Source organism: Portunus trituberculatus, chromosome 50 (assembly GCF_017591435.1).
Source record: "Portunus trituberculatus isolate SZX2019 chromosome 50, ASM1759143v1, whole genome shotgun sequence".
In the NCBI taxonomy this organism is placed as follows: Eukaryota; Metazoa; Arthropoda; class Malacostraca; order Decapoda; family Portunidae; genus Portunus; species Portunus trituberculatus.
Genome location: NC_059304.1, coordinates 24,991,985 through 25,006,637, shown reverse-complemented (window position 1 = coordinate 25,006,637; position 14,653 = coordinate 24,991,985). Strand labels below are relative to the sequence as shown.

At 37.3% G+C, this 14,653-nt stretch overlaps 2 protein-coding genes and 1 long non-coding RNA gene across 7 annotated transcripts in view; 1 reads left to right on the top strand and 2 right to left on the bottom strand.

Annotated features, from left to right (window-relative positions):
* The window catches only part of LOC123500094 (aspartyl/asparaginyl beta-hydroxylase-like), an 85,547-nt gene extending 80,655 nt beyond the window's left edge, over positions 1 to 4,892 (bottom strand). For 2 of the 4 annotated variants that reach the window (XM_045248742.1, XM_045248743.1), the window contains exons 1-2: positions 4,740 to 4,884; positions 3,614 to 3,679 (exon numbers count right to left, since the gene is read on the bottom strand). In XM_045248742.1, coding sequence (XP_045104677.1) covers positions 3,614 to 3,679; positions 4,740 to 4,791 — 118 coding nt within the window. In that variant the 5' untranslated portion in view covers positions 4,792 to 4,884. Of the gene's footprint in view, positions 1 to 3,613; positions 3,680 to 4,739 lie in introns of all 4 variants that reach the window. The other 2 variants (XM_045248744.1, XM_045248745.1) reach the window with 1 other exon arrangement.
* A 2,287-nt stretch (positions 4,893 to 7,179) lies between these two features.
* LOC123500092 lies at positions 7,180 to 13,693 on the top strand. The gene is made up of 3 exons (XR_006673171.1): positions 7,180 to 7,310; positions 7,810 to 7,977; positions 13,559 to 13,693. It is a non-coding gene; the product is annotated as an uncharacterized LOC123500092 (long non-coding RNA).
* LOC123500091 (U3 small nucleolar RNA-associated protein 25 homolog) overlaps positions 13,071 to 14,653 on the bottom strand; it is a 44,578-nt gene continuing 42,995 nt past the window's right edge. For both annotated transcript variants that reach the window (XM_045248740.1, XM_045248741.1), the window contains exons 8-9: positions 14,057 to 14,236; positions 13,071 to 13,714 (exon numbers count right to left, since the gene is read on the bottom strand). In XM_045248740.1, the coding sequence (XP_045104675.1) occupies positions 13,547 to 13,714; positions 14,057 to 14,236 (348 nt within the window). In that variant the 3' untranslated portion in view covers positions 13,071 to 13,546. The remainder of the gene's footprint in view (positions 13,715 to 14,056; positions 14,237 to 14,653) is intronic.

The following is a 14,653-nucleotide window of genomic DNA, read 5'->3' as shown; positions in this document are numbered from 1 at the left end:
TGTGTGTGTGTGTGTGTGTGTGTGTGTGTGTGTGTGTGTGTGTGTGTGTGTGTGTGTGTGTGTGTGTGTGTGTGCGTGTGTGTGAAGTCAGGCCAAGGAAGTGATACTGGCACTCTGCATGGCCTTCAAGAATCCAGTCAGCCAGGTTGAACCACTACCACCTCACTCCCAACAAGATAGTTGGACTGAGGTGGGAGTGTCTCATAACCAGATCACATAACAATGGCAGTACTAACACCATCTACACCTCACCACACACTGTCTCATTTTCTTCCTCCTGATATTTTTTTTTGTACTGATGAATCTTTACAACTTGCACTGCTGCTTCTAATCAGACAATAAGTCATCACCACTACCTACCTCAATACTTTTAAACTTGACTTTTAAACTGTACGCTCTTTTCTTTTCTTTTTTCTTCCTGTTTGACATGGGTTCTTTATCTTGTTCATTTTACTATTACTGATCTTTACATTCGTCCACATTACAAATTTTTTTTTTCCTACTGCACAGTCTGCCTTTCCCAAGGATTCTAATTCTTTAACAAATCTTTCTTCAACTGTAAATAGTTTTTATACTCTACACTATTGCAATCTTTTCCTCTCACTACAAACTGTTTTCTTTTCCTCCTCTACAAATGTGGTGATTCTTCATCTTACTCCTTTTGTAGTGATCCCCATATCCTATACCGTTCTTTATGTCTCCCAACTCCTCCTAAATTTGACCTCAGTTGTCTCTCTTCTCTCTCTCTCTCTCTCTCTCTCTCTCTCTCTCTCTCTCTCTCTCTCTCTTTGTTACTCTACAACTGGTGTACTATAACCTGTCCACCTCTCTTCTCTCATTGGAAAGTTCTCCAGTCTCATATTGTGTATTTATAATTTACCTTTTCATCTTTTCTGTTTTACACTAAACTAATATGTATTGTACTATTACTATTAGTATTACTACTAACATACCATTCTTTACAGTTATTATTTCCAGCAATCAATCAAGTGTGTAATAAATCAATAACAGACAGAAGGAGTAAAAAAAATCACAAAAACACTTAGAAACTATGGCAGCAGTCCCAAACACAATGTCTTTCTTTTAACATGCTCTTTTTCTCAAATTATTCAAATCACGACATCAGATCAAAATATGTTAGAAACTGCACGCATTAAGGATCACTATCTAAATAGACCCTATACAAAGTACATATTAACATCATGCAAGTCATGAGATATAGGTGAAATATGTTACAAAGAAAGGATATACTTGGTCAGTAAAACAGAGTTCTGCCATAGAGATATAACTTATCTACACCAAACCATGTACACTGGACCTTGGACTTTGAACATAAAATTTTGTTCCAGAAGGCTGTTCCATGTCTGAATTGTTCAAAATCCTAAACCTTTTTCCCCATAGGAAACAATGTAAATCAATTCAATCCATTCCAAGACTCAAGATTTTTACTTAAGTAAATAAGAACTGAACTATGTAAAATCAATATCATTTACCTTTAAGTGGTGAGCTTCATGGCACACATAGATGATGGTGTGGTAGGACATTGGCATTACGAACGTACTAATACCGATAGTTATTTCTGGATAATTTTTGCATTTCAGCTACACCTCAATACAACCTCAATGAAAACTTTGTTTCACATGTTACATCTTGTCACTATAGTAATTTAGAAATATTTTTTGCTAGTTATGAGATCAATGTATTTATATGAAATAGTAGTCGACCATCCTACTTGATTAAGAGACTCTGGCAAATGAAAATCTGATAAAATGCCTAGACCTCAGCAAGGAATAAGAGCAAGGTGACAATGTGGAACTAAAACAAATAGAGAGTTGGGGCGGTATTCTGCAAACCATCACAGATAATGACGTCGTCATAATGAGACAAAATTTAAGACACGAGTCCAGCTATGACATGCTCAAACCTGATGACATGGTCAGAAGTGCTAAGACAGGGTCCATCCTGTTATAGCAGTGTCAATGAGCATCAACTCTTGTCAACATTGAGGGAACATGACTGTATATACCATAACATGAGCCCAAATAGCTTTTATTATTAATTCAAAGATAAATTTCAATAATGATGACTAAATAATGTCCTTATTTGATGCAACAATGTCTTATCATAAATAATTGCCGGAAAGGATACGATCAATTTTCCCAAAACTCAAACAAACCTTGCCCAGCACAGTCTGCATGTGTTGGGCTACTAGGCATAATCGTTTCCTATTTATCATGTTTCTTTTGTTTGGATACACTGTCTAACATTCCTAAAAGTAATAATATTATGTCAGAATAATTCAGATCAAAGAAAATTATGTCAAGAACCTATTTCTTTTTATATACTTAAAGTTAACAAATTGTGAGCTGTAAGAGGCGGTGGCATAGTGGACAAGGTGGTGAGCGTGGGATCGGGCAGACGTCCACGCATAGGTTCAAATCCCACAATGTACCGCCTTGATACTTTGCCATTTGTCGAGTGGTTTAAAGTTACCTATGTCACCATGATACCCAGGTTCTAGGTGGTTACACCAAAGATGTGCTTGGGTGGTGATATGGGCCCTAATATGGGTACCACTATAAATAAAATTGCCTGTGAAACTAATACGTGAAAGCTGAACAGCGTTTCCAGTACTCTTTAAGTTACCTACAGGCGCTATATGCCAGAACATAAAAAATTTTATAGACTCTGAGTACAGTGGCAGTGTGAGAGCTGACAATAACCATGTAGAATGTTTACCTCCTGCCAACGGCATTACCGCCACCTGGATTTGGCTGAATTCAGCCGCCTTTGGGTTTTTCGATGTCTGAATTTTGTTCGAGCCCCAAAGATGAAATTTACTTAAATTTTTGTTTGAAATGTGAGGGTCCACTGTACATGTATGATCTTTGAAATGATGCATATACATTTTGCTATATAAATATGATGAGTCCTGAAATAGTACTTAATTAAAATTCAAGTGTAATGTTAAACTGTAATTTTTATTACATCCAATTAGAATGAATTATGACATCAAACTGTATAGGATGGTGAGGAAAGGGTGACTACACTCATCATTCTTACAAAAGGACTCCTATGTGTGAGAATGGTCTGTTTCAAATCCCTGGAAATAGATGCATCACAAGTGGCCTCAGGTAGCAGCATTATCTTAAACACACACTTTTTTATGACCCAATGTTAGTGAAGACAATCATTAAACAACTCACACATTGAAATTAAGAATGGCGAAAATTGGTGAGGCAGAAAAAATAGCCATTAACATGTTACATTTACACAGTATGTATATGGGTATTTTGTCAGGGAAAAAAATCTGAAAGGGATTGTCAAGTTGCGAAGATAAAATAAGTCATTTAATTGTCAGAAATGATCAACAAGAAAAGTAACACTCCATTCACTTAATTGGTGAGCACTCCACCTTAAATCACAGGATGACGAACACAACAGCAAATCACTCAGTCATCAAGACAGCATGGTAATGGTCAGCTGTTTGGTGAGTATTACACCATCAAACAAAAAACAAGAGATCACTGTAAAGCATCACACAATATTTATCAAGTAGCAACCACACAACAACAGCAGCAGCAAACAAATGCACACTGCTGTTAGAGCTCACAGGAGGCAACTTTGGGTGGCCGCTGCTTTGACTCGGCGTCCTCCAGCAGCACCACCTGCTGGTGACCTGACACAACCAACCCATCAATGTCAACACAACAAAAATAATAATTACACTACTTAAAAATTAGGCCTTATATTATCTTTATTTCTTTTATTTATCTAAAAAATATATTGTTAAGAAAACAATACATAAAAATCCAGACACCTCAACTTTTCTACAACTGGACTCTACCATAGTTACTCCAATCTCAATACTTTGCACTTCTCACTCACACAGAATTTCTCTCTCTCTTTCGTTAAGGAGAACCACAAATTACATAAGGTGAGCAGATCAACACACCAAACAAGCACCCCAATGGAACACCTCACTTCCTATTTATCTATTGATCATGTTTATTCTTGAGATTGATGCTACCACATGCTCAAACATTCATGCCACTAAAAAGGAGAGCATCTACTGTCACAACTCTTATGAAGAAAAATCTATACTTCTCATGCTGCAAAATAAATGTACCCTATCTATGGACTGACTAAACACCAGTCTACTGTCACTGACTAACTATTGAGTCAAGTTCAACTATACATAACTGAATAAGCGACACAATTAAACATACACACACACACACACACTGGGGAGGACCTGAACAATCAACATCGTGAGGTGAACATAAAAAAATATATCAAAAATTATAAGATCCAAGCCAACCCGGAATTTCCAATCAAGTATTGTCTAAGTTAAATAAATAGCGAGAACATTCACTGCCTCGCCGGAAAATGCGAGCAAACAATATTGAATGACGAGACAGTCACTTTGACGTACAATAGTGATAAAACAATTACTAACAAACAAACACGTAGACATGAAACTATGAAACACACAGACTTATACGTAATAACTCTCTAAAATAAAGCATGACAGGTGTGAGTAATGCATGTTTCCGCCTGACCAATACCAGAAGACGCCCAGGAATGCCAAGCCAAGACATGCACACCCACCCCCCGCCGCCCATCACGCCCAAAAAGGCGAGTCCTTATCCTACCCTACTCGTTCAACCATCGCCTCTCATCCATTACTACTATACGCATACATTTTTTCAATGACAGAGGTCAATGTGCATACGTACCTTTCCTCTTTCCCTTTCCCTTGCGCTTCCTGGGTTGAATATCACCTGACATTATCTCTGTTCACGTTCAGTGGCAGCTCTCCAGTACCACCACACCGCAACCTCCCTCCGACACTCCTTACACACGACTGACCAAAACAAAAAGCGCCGGTATTTATATACAATGCTGTTTTCTTTTAATCACATTGTATAAAATATATAAGGTTGTATTTCAGCTCCATACCAATATATAACTCCATTTCACTCATTTTTTGTTTCTTGTATGAGTTTCGTATATATATTTAGACCTTCGTGTCATCAAGCGAGTGTCCGTGTTCGTGATGATGTGTGCACATAGATGCCACCACAGCACTTCGGTATAGAGTGCGCACCCTTTGTACGATTGAAGCTCTGAGATAGTGAAGTAAATATGCCTTTATTATTTCTTAGCAAATCCACACTAAAAAATCAGTTCCTAGAAAAGATGTTCACCATTCTTTTTTTTTTTTTTTTTTTTTAAGCATGTAGGCATGGGCATATTTACGTCAGAAAATATCAGCTGACGTCACATTCCCGTTGCTCTTGCAAAACCTTTTAGAATGTATCATGGTATAGAAACAAAAAGTATAAGCAAACCAGAATGCTTCCAACAAAATAGTAGATGGAGTTTATCAGTCTTATTGTAAATGTTAATGTGACAAAAAAGTAGATTAAGAGGAACTGGAGATTCATTCACTAATGAGATGTGGCACCCACCGGTCAACAGACATGTATTTGTTGGCTGCTGCCGTCCACAAAGTTCTATCATTTTACTCTAAACAGTTGGCAATTGCTAATACCAACACCTACTATGCCATTAGCAATATTGCATTTGGGATAGCTGTGTAGTTGGTACTGTTCGTTGGAGTGATCATTACTGGTGTGGTTGGTGTAATGAATTTTTTGGTAGAAAGTTTAAATTTAGAGGAGGTTGAAGGGAAGTGGAGATGTTGTCAGGAAGTGTGAGCGATGTAAAGAAGAACGCGGTTACCTCTTTTTGTAATGAAAACTTATTTGTATCTTTTCACATATAGGGCAGTGAAATCAGTTATTAAATAACAAAGTTATAATACAAAAGTTGTGTTAATAGTCAATTGAACATATATAGCATTCACAATTAAGAAAATAACGATCATTATAAGCTAGGCCTCCACTGTGTCGTGTACCTACTCCATCTGAGTTGAAAATTTTCTCTTTTTTTGTTCATGTTCACATCAAATTGATGAAATAAATCAAATATAACTAAATAAATACACAATACACTTTAAAAGAATTTTATTTAACCACTCAATAAATATTTACCTTCATATTACAATCTAAATTCAGACATCATCATTTACATGCAGTATCATATGACAGTTGCACTGGCTAATGTTTCACTAATACTCTGGAAGACATGGGACGAATGATGATGATGATGATGGAAGTTTCTAAAAACGTATGTAATGGAAGATATGTTCAATATTTCATAATGCAAATAAGTAATATAATAAATTAAAATGTAATACTCGTTAGGTTATATAAAAGCAGAGTAAGCACACATTAATACATAATAGTACAGTCGAAGCAGAAAAGGCTGCATGGCCGGGTTAATGGCAAGGCAGCCACTGTTCCTGATTTGATTTGATTTGGTTTGATAAGTTTATTGTTGAAAAAAAAAATACAACAAAAGGAAATGGGAGGAGCCTGCCACCCATCCCCCAAACAAATGTTCATAGAAAACTAATGTATTGCAGTACAAAAATAAATAACCTTAAGTATATTTACATTATTTACAAAGGTGGAGCAAAAAGTGGGAAATCCTTGAGGATGGCAGGGATGATGTCATTGTTGAAGAACCAGGTTATTGGTGGCAGGTCCCAGTGATCAGACATTATGCACAAGGCAGTAAAGGGAAAAGATGTCAAGGGTAAAACTGGTTACATAGCAAATATACTCCAGTTTTCACTCATCACTCAGTGACTATAGACGACATAAATCATGCCTGTGCAGTGTTGCCACCAGCGGTACAATTGTACCAAAACGGTACATTTTGAGGCTGATGGTAGTGTGGTCCTACATTTTAAAATAAGGCCATTTTTTGTTACAATTTGCATTGAGCGGTACAATTATCTTTGTTAACGGTACAATTTGAGGTTTAACTTAAATAACATTCAGAAATATAATTTTCTGAAATAATTAACTTCAAAAAAGGTAAAAAAAAATCTATACATATATACTTTCTGGAACTCAACTTATTCAAGCACAAGTATCAATTGATTTTGAGCCTTATATACGAGTGGCGTAATGACAGCACTATCCTACGTAGGTGGATACGGACCGTACGGCCCGGGTGCAGTTGATTCCTGTATGAATCCTGTATCAATCCTGTCTGGCTGTGCCGCCTGGCCATTAGCGAGCAGGAGCGCCGCGGACCAGTCCTGCAGTCCAGGCAGTGAGTCCACCATGAATAGTGAGAGTGAACGTTGGGCAGTCGTCGCACTTGCACGTAGTATTGGTCACGTGTTTTTTTTTTTTTTTTGTCAATCCGAGACTGGCTTGCGAAAGGGAAACGTAAGTGTAAGAGTGTCTTATATTGAAGTATGTTCTTACTAATATGTATAATATAACTATGACTTGTTTATAAAGCTAATATTTGGAATTTTTAGGTATAAATAATCCACCGGACAGCGAAAATTCTTACGTTACATTGTGTATTAGACATGAGTAATAAGAAATCACCTAATTCTTGGTAATTACTAGCTAAAAATGGTGTTAGGTTGCCTGATCATCTGCAGGACCAAAGTCCGGGTACTGTCTCCCTTAAGTGATTTTTTTTTTTTTTTTCAGAAGTGGTATGAACGTTTCTAATAATAAAACATGAAATTCGTTTAATAAAATTTATATGAAATTCATCCAAAGCACATGAAACACCAATAATTAATATTTATCAAAGAAGCTAATTATAGAAACTATTGTATTCTTGTCTTACATTGAATATTTATAGAGATTACAAGTAGTAGGCCTTTTTTGTAGTAATACCAATGCCTACCCCTACCCATATTTGGTACAGAGGCAAACCGTAAAGCTGCAATAAGAAGCCCATGGCAAGATAAAGGAAACACTGCATCTGAGGATGAGGACGATCCTCCAGTCTCTGTGGATAAAGATGATCAGAATCTTGGTACCAGTGATAGGCCTGGGTGTTCAAGCAGTGGGACTACAAGGAGAGTTAGTACAGGTAAGCCTACCAAGACCGAATCGGTTCTTTTTTTTCCGGTTATTGTAATTTATAATGTGTGAAGTCAGTGTTAAGATGATTGTAATGCCAGGCCACTGAGCGTTTTGCGTAGAGATCATAAGTTTGTTGAGTTACCCCTTGAAATCGACTCGCGCGACCATTCCCATAGCTGGTGCGAGAGTCAGTTGTCAACTTGTTGAATATGCCCCAGGGACAAGGCGAGGCAAGCGTATCCCACAGCTGAGCAGTAGACGCTCAAGTACGAAAGATATTTTCAAGGTTAAGAAATAAGAAAAATATATAAACAACTAGATTTAAGCTCTTACTTTTCTTTAAGCTTATTGGCCTGTCATGTTCCTTTCCATATATAATATACACTTCCTGCAGATGAACTAATTTGGGATGAATGTTGAGCTTTTGAAGTACGTAATGGGAACACGTCAACCAGTGCAGAGGAATGATTATAACTATAGTGCTATTCGATGATTGTGATACATAGCCATATATTTCAGGTGAGATTATTGTGATACATAGCCATATATTCCACGTGAGAGTATCAAGAAGAAAAGCGTGCCGCAAGCTCAGGGGTCAGAATGAGCTGAAGACTCGGAGATTCCTCTAGTAAAAAGAAGGAAATATGATTCAAGGAAATTTAAATCAGATTGGCAGAAATATCCCAAATTACAATGCTTTGAAAGTCATGCTGATAAAACATTGTTCAGTTTGTTCTAAAGTTATTGGTTAAAATTCCTTTGTGAGCATAATCTCCCATTCAGTTTGATTGATCATTTAACGAAGACAGCAGCGAAAGCATATCCTGACTCAAAAATTGCACCAAATATACATTCTGGTAGGACTGTATCTAGAGGTTTAATTGTGCATTGTATTGGTAAAGAAAGCTTGCACATGATTGTAGAGAAACTTAGAACTCAAAGGTTTTCCTTGTTGGTTGATGAAAGCACAGGTATCAAATACAAAGCAACTCGCTTTGGTTGCTAGGGTGCTAGATGATGATAACAGAGGCTGTACAAGACATTTTTCTCCCATTGATTGATGTGTGTGATGCTACTGCAGATTCTTTGTTTAGTGCCATTCATTCATTTCTTGAAAAGCATCAAATTCCATTTGAGAATATGATTGGTTTTTGCAGGGACAGTGCAGCAGTTATGATGGGTGACTATAATGGTCTAAAATCAAAACTCCTGCAGGTGTCCCCTAATTTATTTGTTCTTGGCTGCATTTGTCACTCATTGCATCTTTGTTGTTCATCTGCTTGTTTGAAGCTCCCTAAAGTTGCTGAAGACTTGTGCAGAGATATATATAATTTTCTTTGTCATAGTCCTAAGCGTATGAACGAATTCAAACAGTTCCAAGAATTCGCGAACATAGCTACAGCCGCACAGAATTTTACGTTCAAGTCAGACTTGCTGGTTGTCTATTCAGTGTGTAGTGGACAAAATTCTGGAACAGTGGAATGCTCTTATTTTGTATTTTCAAGGTGCTGCTCTAGAAGATCACTTGGAGTCGGCTGAGAAGATATATGGGGCACTGATGAATCCAGTGTATAAAATGTATTTTAATTTTAATTTTCTAAGTTATATTCTACCTGTTGTTACCAAAGTGAACAAGGAATTTCAGAGTGAGTGTTCAGATTCACCATGCATTTGAAAAAGTGTGCGCTTAATACAGATCAGTTCTTTCAAATTACATAAAGAGAGAGGTACTGAACACCCCAAGACATATTTGCAGTGAGTCTTCATGACCCACGTAACTTTCTGAGAGAAAAAGATATACTATATTATGGTATTAAAGTTCAGCGAATGCTTCTACAGGGTACTTCCACTATTGAGACATCTCTTGTTTCTGGATTTAGAGTCAAGTGCCTTAATTTCTATGTTGAACTAGCAACCCAAATTCGTAAAAGGTTCATGGGAATGAGTAAAGTAATGACTTATCTTAGTGCACTGGATCCTAAGACTGCTATCAATCAAACAATGAGAGATTTAACTGAGTTATTGCATATATTCCCTAACCTTGTTTCTGAACCCCTACATGATGCTGTAAATGATGTGGAGAAATCTTCCTTTTCACACAACCAAGATACAAGAGATATCTGTGATCCTGTACAGTTTTGGTATAAAGTCAGAGCCTTAGAGTATGCTGACAAATTTCAGGTATTTCCTCACCTGTCTGACTTTATGCTATCATTACTTGTGCTACCTCACTCAACAGCAACTGTTGAACGGATCTTTTCCCAAGTAAATTTGATCAAGATTGAAATGAGAAACCGTCTTAATGCAGTCAGTTAATGGAGTAATGTTAACAAAAATGGTTGGGGGATCCAAGCCATGTTATGAATGGGTACCAAGCTTGAAAATGCTACAGTCTGCATCTAAATTCAAGAGTGATGATGAAGAGAAAACCGATTAGGATATATCTGTGTGTGTGTGTGTGTGTGTGTGTGTGTGTGTGTGTGTAGTTAGCAATGAGTCAGTTTTTTTTTCTCTTTTTTTAAGTTCTGCTGAAAATAGTTTTGGAAAAAAGTAATAAATCATCAATTCATTGGTATCCTAGTTCTTTCTCTTATGGTATTCCTGAAGAAGATACACGGTTTAGATGATTTTGTTCCAACCACAAGAAAAGGATAGCTAATAATCATGATTTTCACCCATTATTAGATGTTAACGGATTTGTCATTTCAGCACATGTGCAAATTATTTCTTAATATAAAATAAACTGAATTGAATAAATGATGTTTTACCTTGACGCATTCATTTTCAAGAATTCTTTGTATATTAGCTTATTAACCATCACATTTTCATAAAATAGAAAGTGGTACATTTTCTAATACTATTGGTACGAATGGTACATTTTCAGTGGTTTACCGTACAAAATTATTTCCCAAGGTGGCACCAATGTGCCTGTGTCATTTGATACATTAATGCGTAAGAGCAACTGCTGTCCCACACTCCAAGAATTAGTTGGTGTTTTTCTTGAATAATCGTGTCTGACATCCATACGCCATGAGTAGGAAGCCTAGCTCTTAATCATGATACAAGGGTCACAGTGATCCAGTGTCATGAATTAGGCCTTGAAACAAAAGAAATAATGAATGAAACTAGTGTGAGTGAGAGAAATGGTTGCCACTTGATTGCAAAATTCAAAGCGTCTGGCAGTGCTTGTTTTCATACCTCGGTTAAAAGTACTGGGAGACCAACAAAAATAAGTGAAATTTTGCTCAGAGTCCTGAAGCGGAGAGTGGATGTCACTCCCACCTTTACGGCAAGGAAACTGAAGGAGGAAATTCCCCAGATACTTGATAATGTGGCTGTTAGAAGTGTCTGCTGCACTGCATTTGCACCTCGAATACAAGAAAGTGGCAGCTCATCATAAACCCGCTTTTAATGAACAACAAAGGAAAGCTTGAAAGGCATTTGCTACAAAATACTTAAAGGGGGCCGCCGTGGTACAGTGGAACCATGCGTGCTTTGGGATCCGAGGGATCACCAAGCACACGGGTTCGAATCCTGTCCAAGGTCCGATGTGTAGGTTGGGCTTCCTCACTTGGGGCAACGATTTTTAGCGGGTGAGCTTTGAGATAGGAGATAACCCAAAAAGTATCCCCTTTAGCCCATAAATTCCCGTGAAAAGCCCACATGGTATAATTAAAAAAAAAAAGTCATTAGAAAAATGACATAGTGTCCCATGGACCAATAAATCAATCTTCATTGACAGTGACACCAAGGAAAAGAGAGTGTGGGTATGAATGACCCCATGTACTGTGTCCATACAGGAAAACACCCTGCATCACTTATGGTATGGGCTGCTTTTGGATATGGGGCTAAAGGGCAACTAGTGGTACTTCCACAGAATTTGATGGTACTGTAAACCAGCAAGTTTATCTCAACATCTTGGAAGGAACACTTGGGGTAATGTTTGGCAAACAGTGCTGCAGAGATTCTCCACCACACAGAGCAAATTCAATAAAAAAAGTGGCTTAAAGTTAATAAGGTTGAGTATATTTCTGGCTGGCCAAGCAACACCCCAGACCTTCACCCTGTCAAGAACTTGTGGGCAATCTTGAAAAAGAGAACTGAGGGAAAGAGACACTTGTACAGTAGAAAACTTAAAGGCAGAGTTGTGCGCTGCCTGGGATAGGACTCCCACCTCTACACTTTAAACACCTGGCTGACTCTGTTTGAACTCATCTTAATACAATCAAGAAGACTAGTTTATCTTTTTATCTTCAAATAAGTAACTAGAGATGACAGCGAATGTTCCATGACAGTTTTGATGTTGTCTGTATCTTTGTGATCCATTTGGTGGGAAGGTAGGGAAGAGGCAAAGGCTTGTGCAGTCATCACAAAGCGACTCAGCCAGCCTTTTCCACTTCGGCTGTACATTGCTGAAATGTAACATTAATTTCACCATTCCCTCTATTTATTGCTTACTAGAATTCACTTTCTTTTCATACTAATGGATCTATGTTCTATTTCTAACTTGAAAATCATGAACAAACTTCACTTGTATCAAATGCATCAAATAAATTGTTCACCATCATCATTGATTTACAAATAGGGCACCTGCATGAACAAGAATAATGGGATCACCTTTAATTAACAAGAATCATATCCCTGAGACACAGCATACCATAGGGTGACAAAGAGGTAAAGTCTGTGTCAGATGCTCACAATTTAAACAAATATTGTACTACATGAATACTGTATACGTATATTATAAAATAGCATTCAGATATAAAAATATATTTAGAAATTACAATTTTCAGCATAATTTTTTTTTTCAATTGATAATTTTCTTGAAAATATTAATTTCCTACCTTATGCTCCTTGCTTCACTGGAACATGTCACTGTTGGCATCCCACTCATTGTGCCACACATCAAGCACAAACAACATAGCTTTCTCTCCCACATCAACATGAAAATCAACATCTTACTAGGAGAGAGGTTTCTGCCGTCTTTTTTTTTTTTTTTTTTTTTTTCTCCTTCCTTTTCCCTTATGTCCTGGCCTATAGCACTTGTAGGTAACTTGAATAGTATTGGAAATGCTGTTCAGCTTCCACCCATTAGTGGCACAGGCAATTTTATCTATAGTGGTACCCATATTAGGGTCCATATCACCACCCAAGCACATCTTTGGTGTAACCACCTAGAACCTGGGTATCATGGTGACATGTAGGTAACTTTAAACCACTCGACATATGGCAAAGAATCAAGGCAATATGTGGTGGGATTCGAACCTACGTGTGTACGTCTGCCTGATCCCACACTCACCACCTTATGCACTCAGCCACCGTCTCCCAATAATATGAGTATAATAGACTGATATTATTCCCAGCACTTTGATGGAGAATTACCTAAGTAGTTCTGCTCAATGTTGGTAGTGGGGATAAGTAGTTCTGCTCAATGCTGGTAGGCGAGGATAAGTGGTTCTACTCAATGTTGGTAGGTGGGGATAAGTGGTTCTGCTCAATGTTGGTAGGTGGGGAAATGTTTATAACACAATATAAAAATAAATGCACAAAACTGGGCAACATCTAAATTCTTAAAATCACTTTCCCAGAACACACATGTGGATGGCCTTCCCTGAGGAAAGGATGTCTGTGGTACGCTGGCTGCCTAAGATTCCAATCAGACGAGTCAAGTTGGACTTCTGCACCAGCAATGTCACTGTGCTACCCAGATGCTGCTTCCGAGTTCTACGGTTCTGGTTACTCTCCTGCAAGGAAGACAAGGAAATACTATCAAACTTACACGTGACACAATAATAAACCAAGCCCTTTCTGGAAAATCAATGATAATTCTTCTTTACACACTGGCAATCACATTTTGTGGTGATACCTGCCCAGGACTGCATTGTAATGTAATTGTTAAATTTTTCAGTGACAAGAAATGTGATTAAGAGATGATTAGCAACAGTACATTTATTTATTGATCTATTTCTAGGGATAAGAATATATTGAATTCCCAAATTCCACTTTCACATGTTCATCTATATATTTGTGGAACAATCACAAGAAGGAAATTAAATTAACAAAAACTATTTCTGAAGACAGCTTACCACCATCAAGTTACAGATCTCTGAGAAGAAGTGTGGGTAAGTTGGCAGGTCATAGAATATGACGTGCTTTACACCCTTGATGCGATATCGGCGGTAAAAGTGAAAACGTTCTGTGTAAAGCAAAAAGTGACGCTTCCCCTCAAAGAACAGGCTGCGTATCTTGGCTATTTTGCTGTTTTGCTGGAAAAGGAAAAAAAATTTAAATAATGTTATGAATAAAGAAGCTTTGTCACTTCTGAGGCAAAAAAAATATATAATCAAACTATTTCCTATCTAAGGTTACTGGCACTTTTCTGTCCTGCAAAGTTTTGTTAGTATCTTATTCCATGTCTATATAATTAAAAAAAAAAAAAAGGTATAGATGTATGTTTAATCCTCATTCAGGAAATTTATATACAGTATTTGATCGACTAATTGTGAAAGAATACCAATACATACTTGTTTCTCTAACAAAACACACAAACAGAAATATCATATAATTCATATAATATTTAAGAATACAGTGTTCCCTCGCTATTTCGCGGTTCAACAGCTTCACTGTTTCGAGGTCTTTATACATACTTATAGATATGTTCTGCGGTGTTTTTGCTATATCTC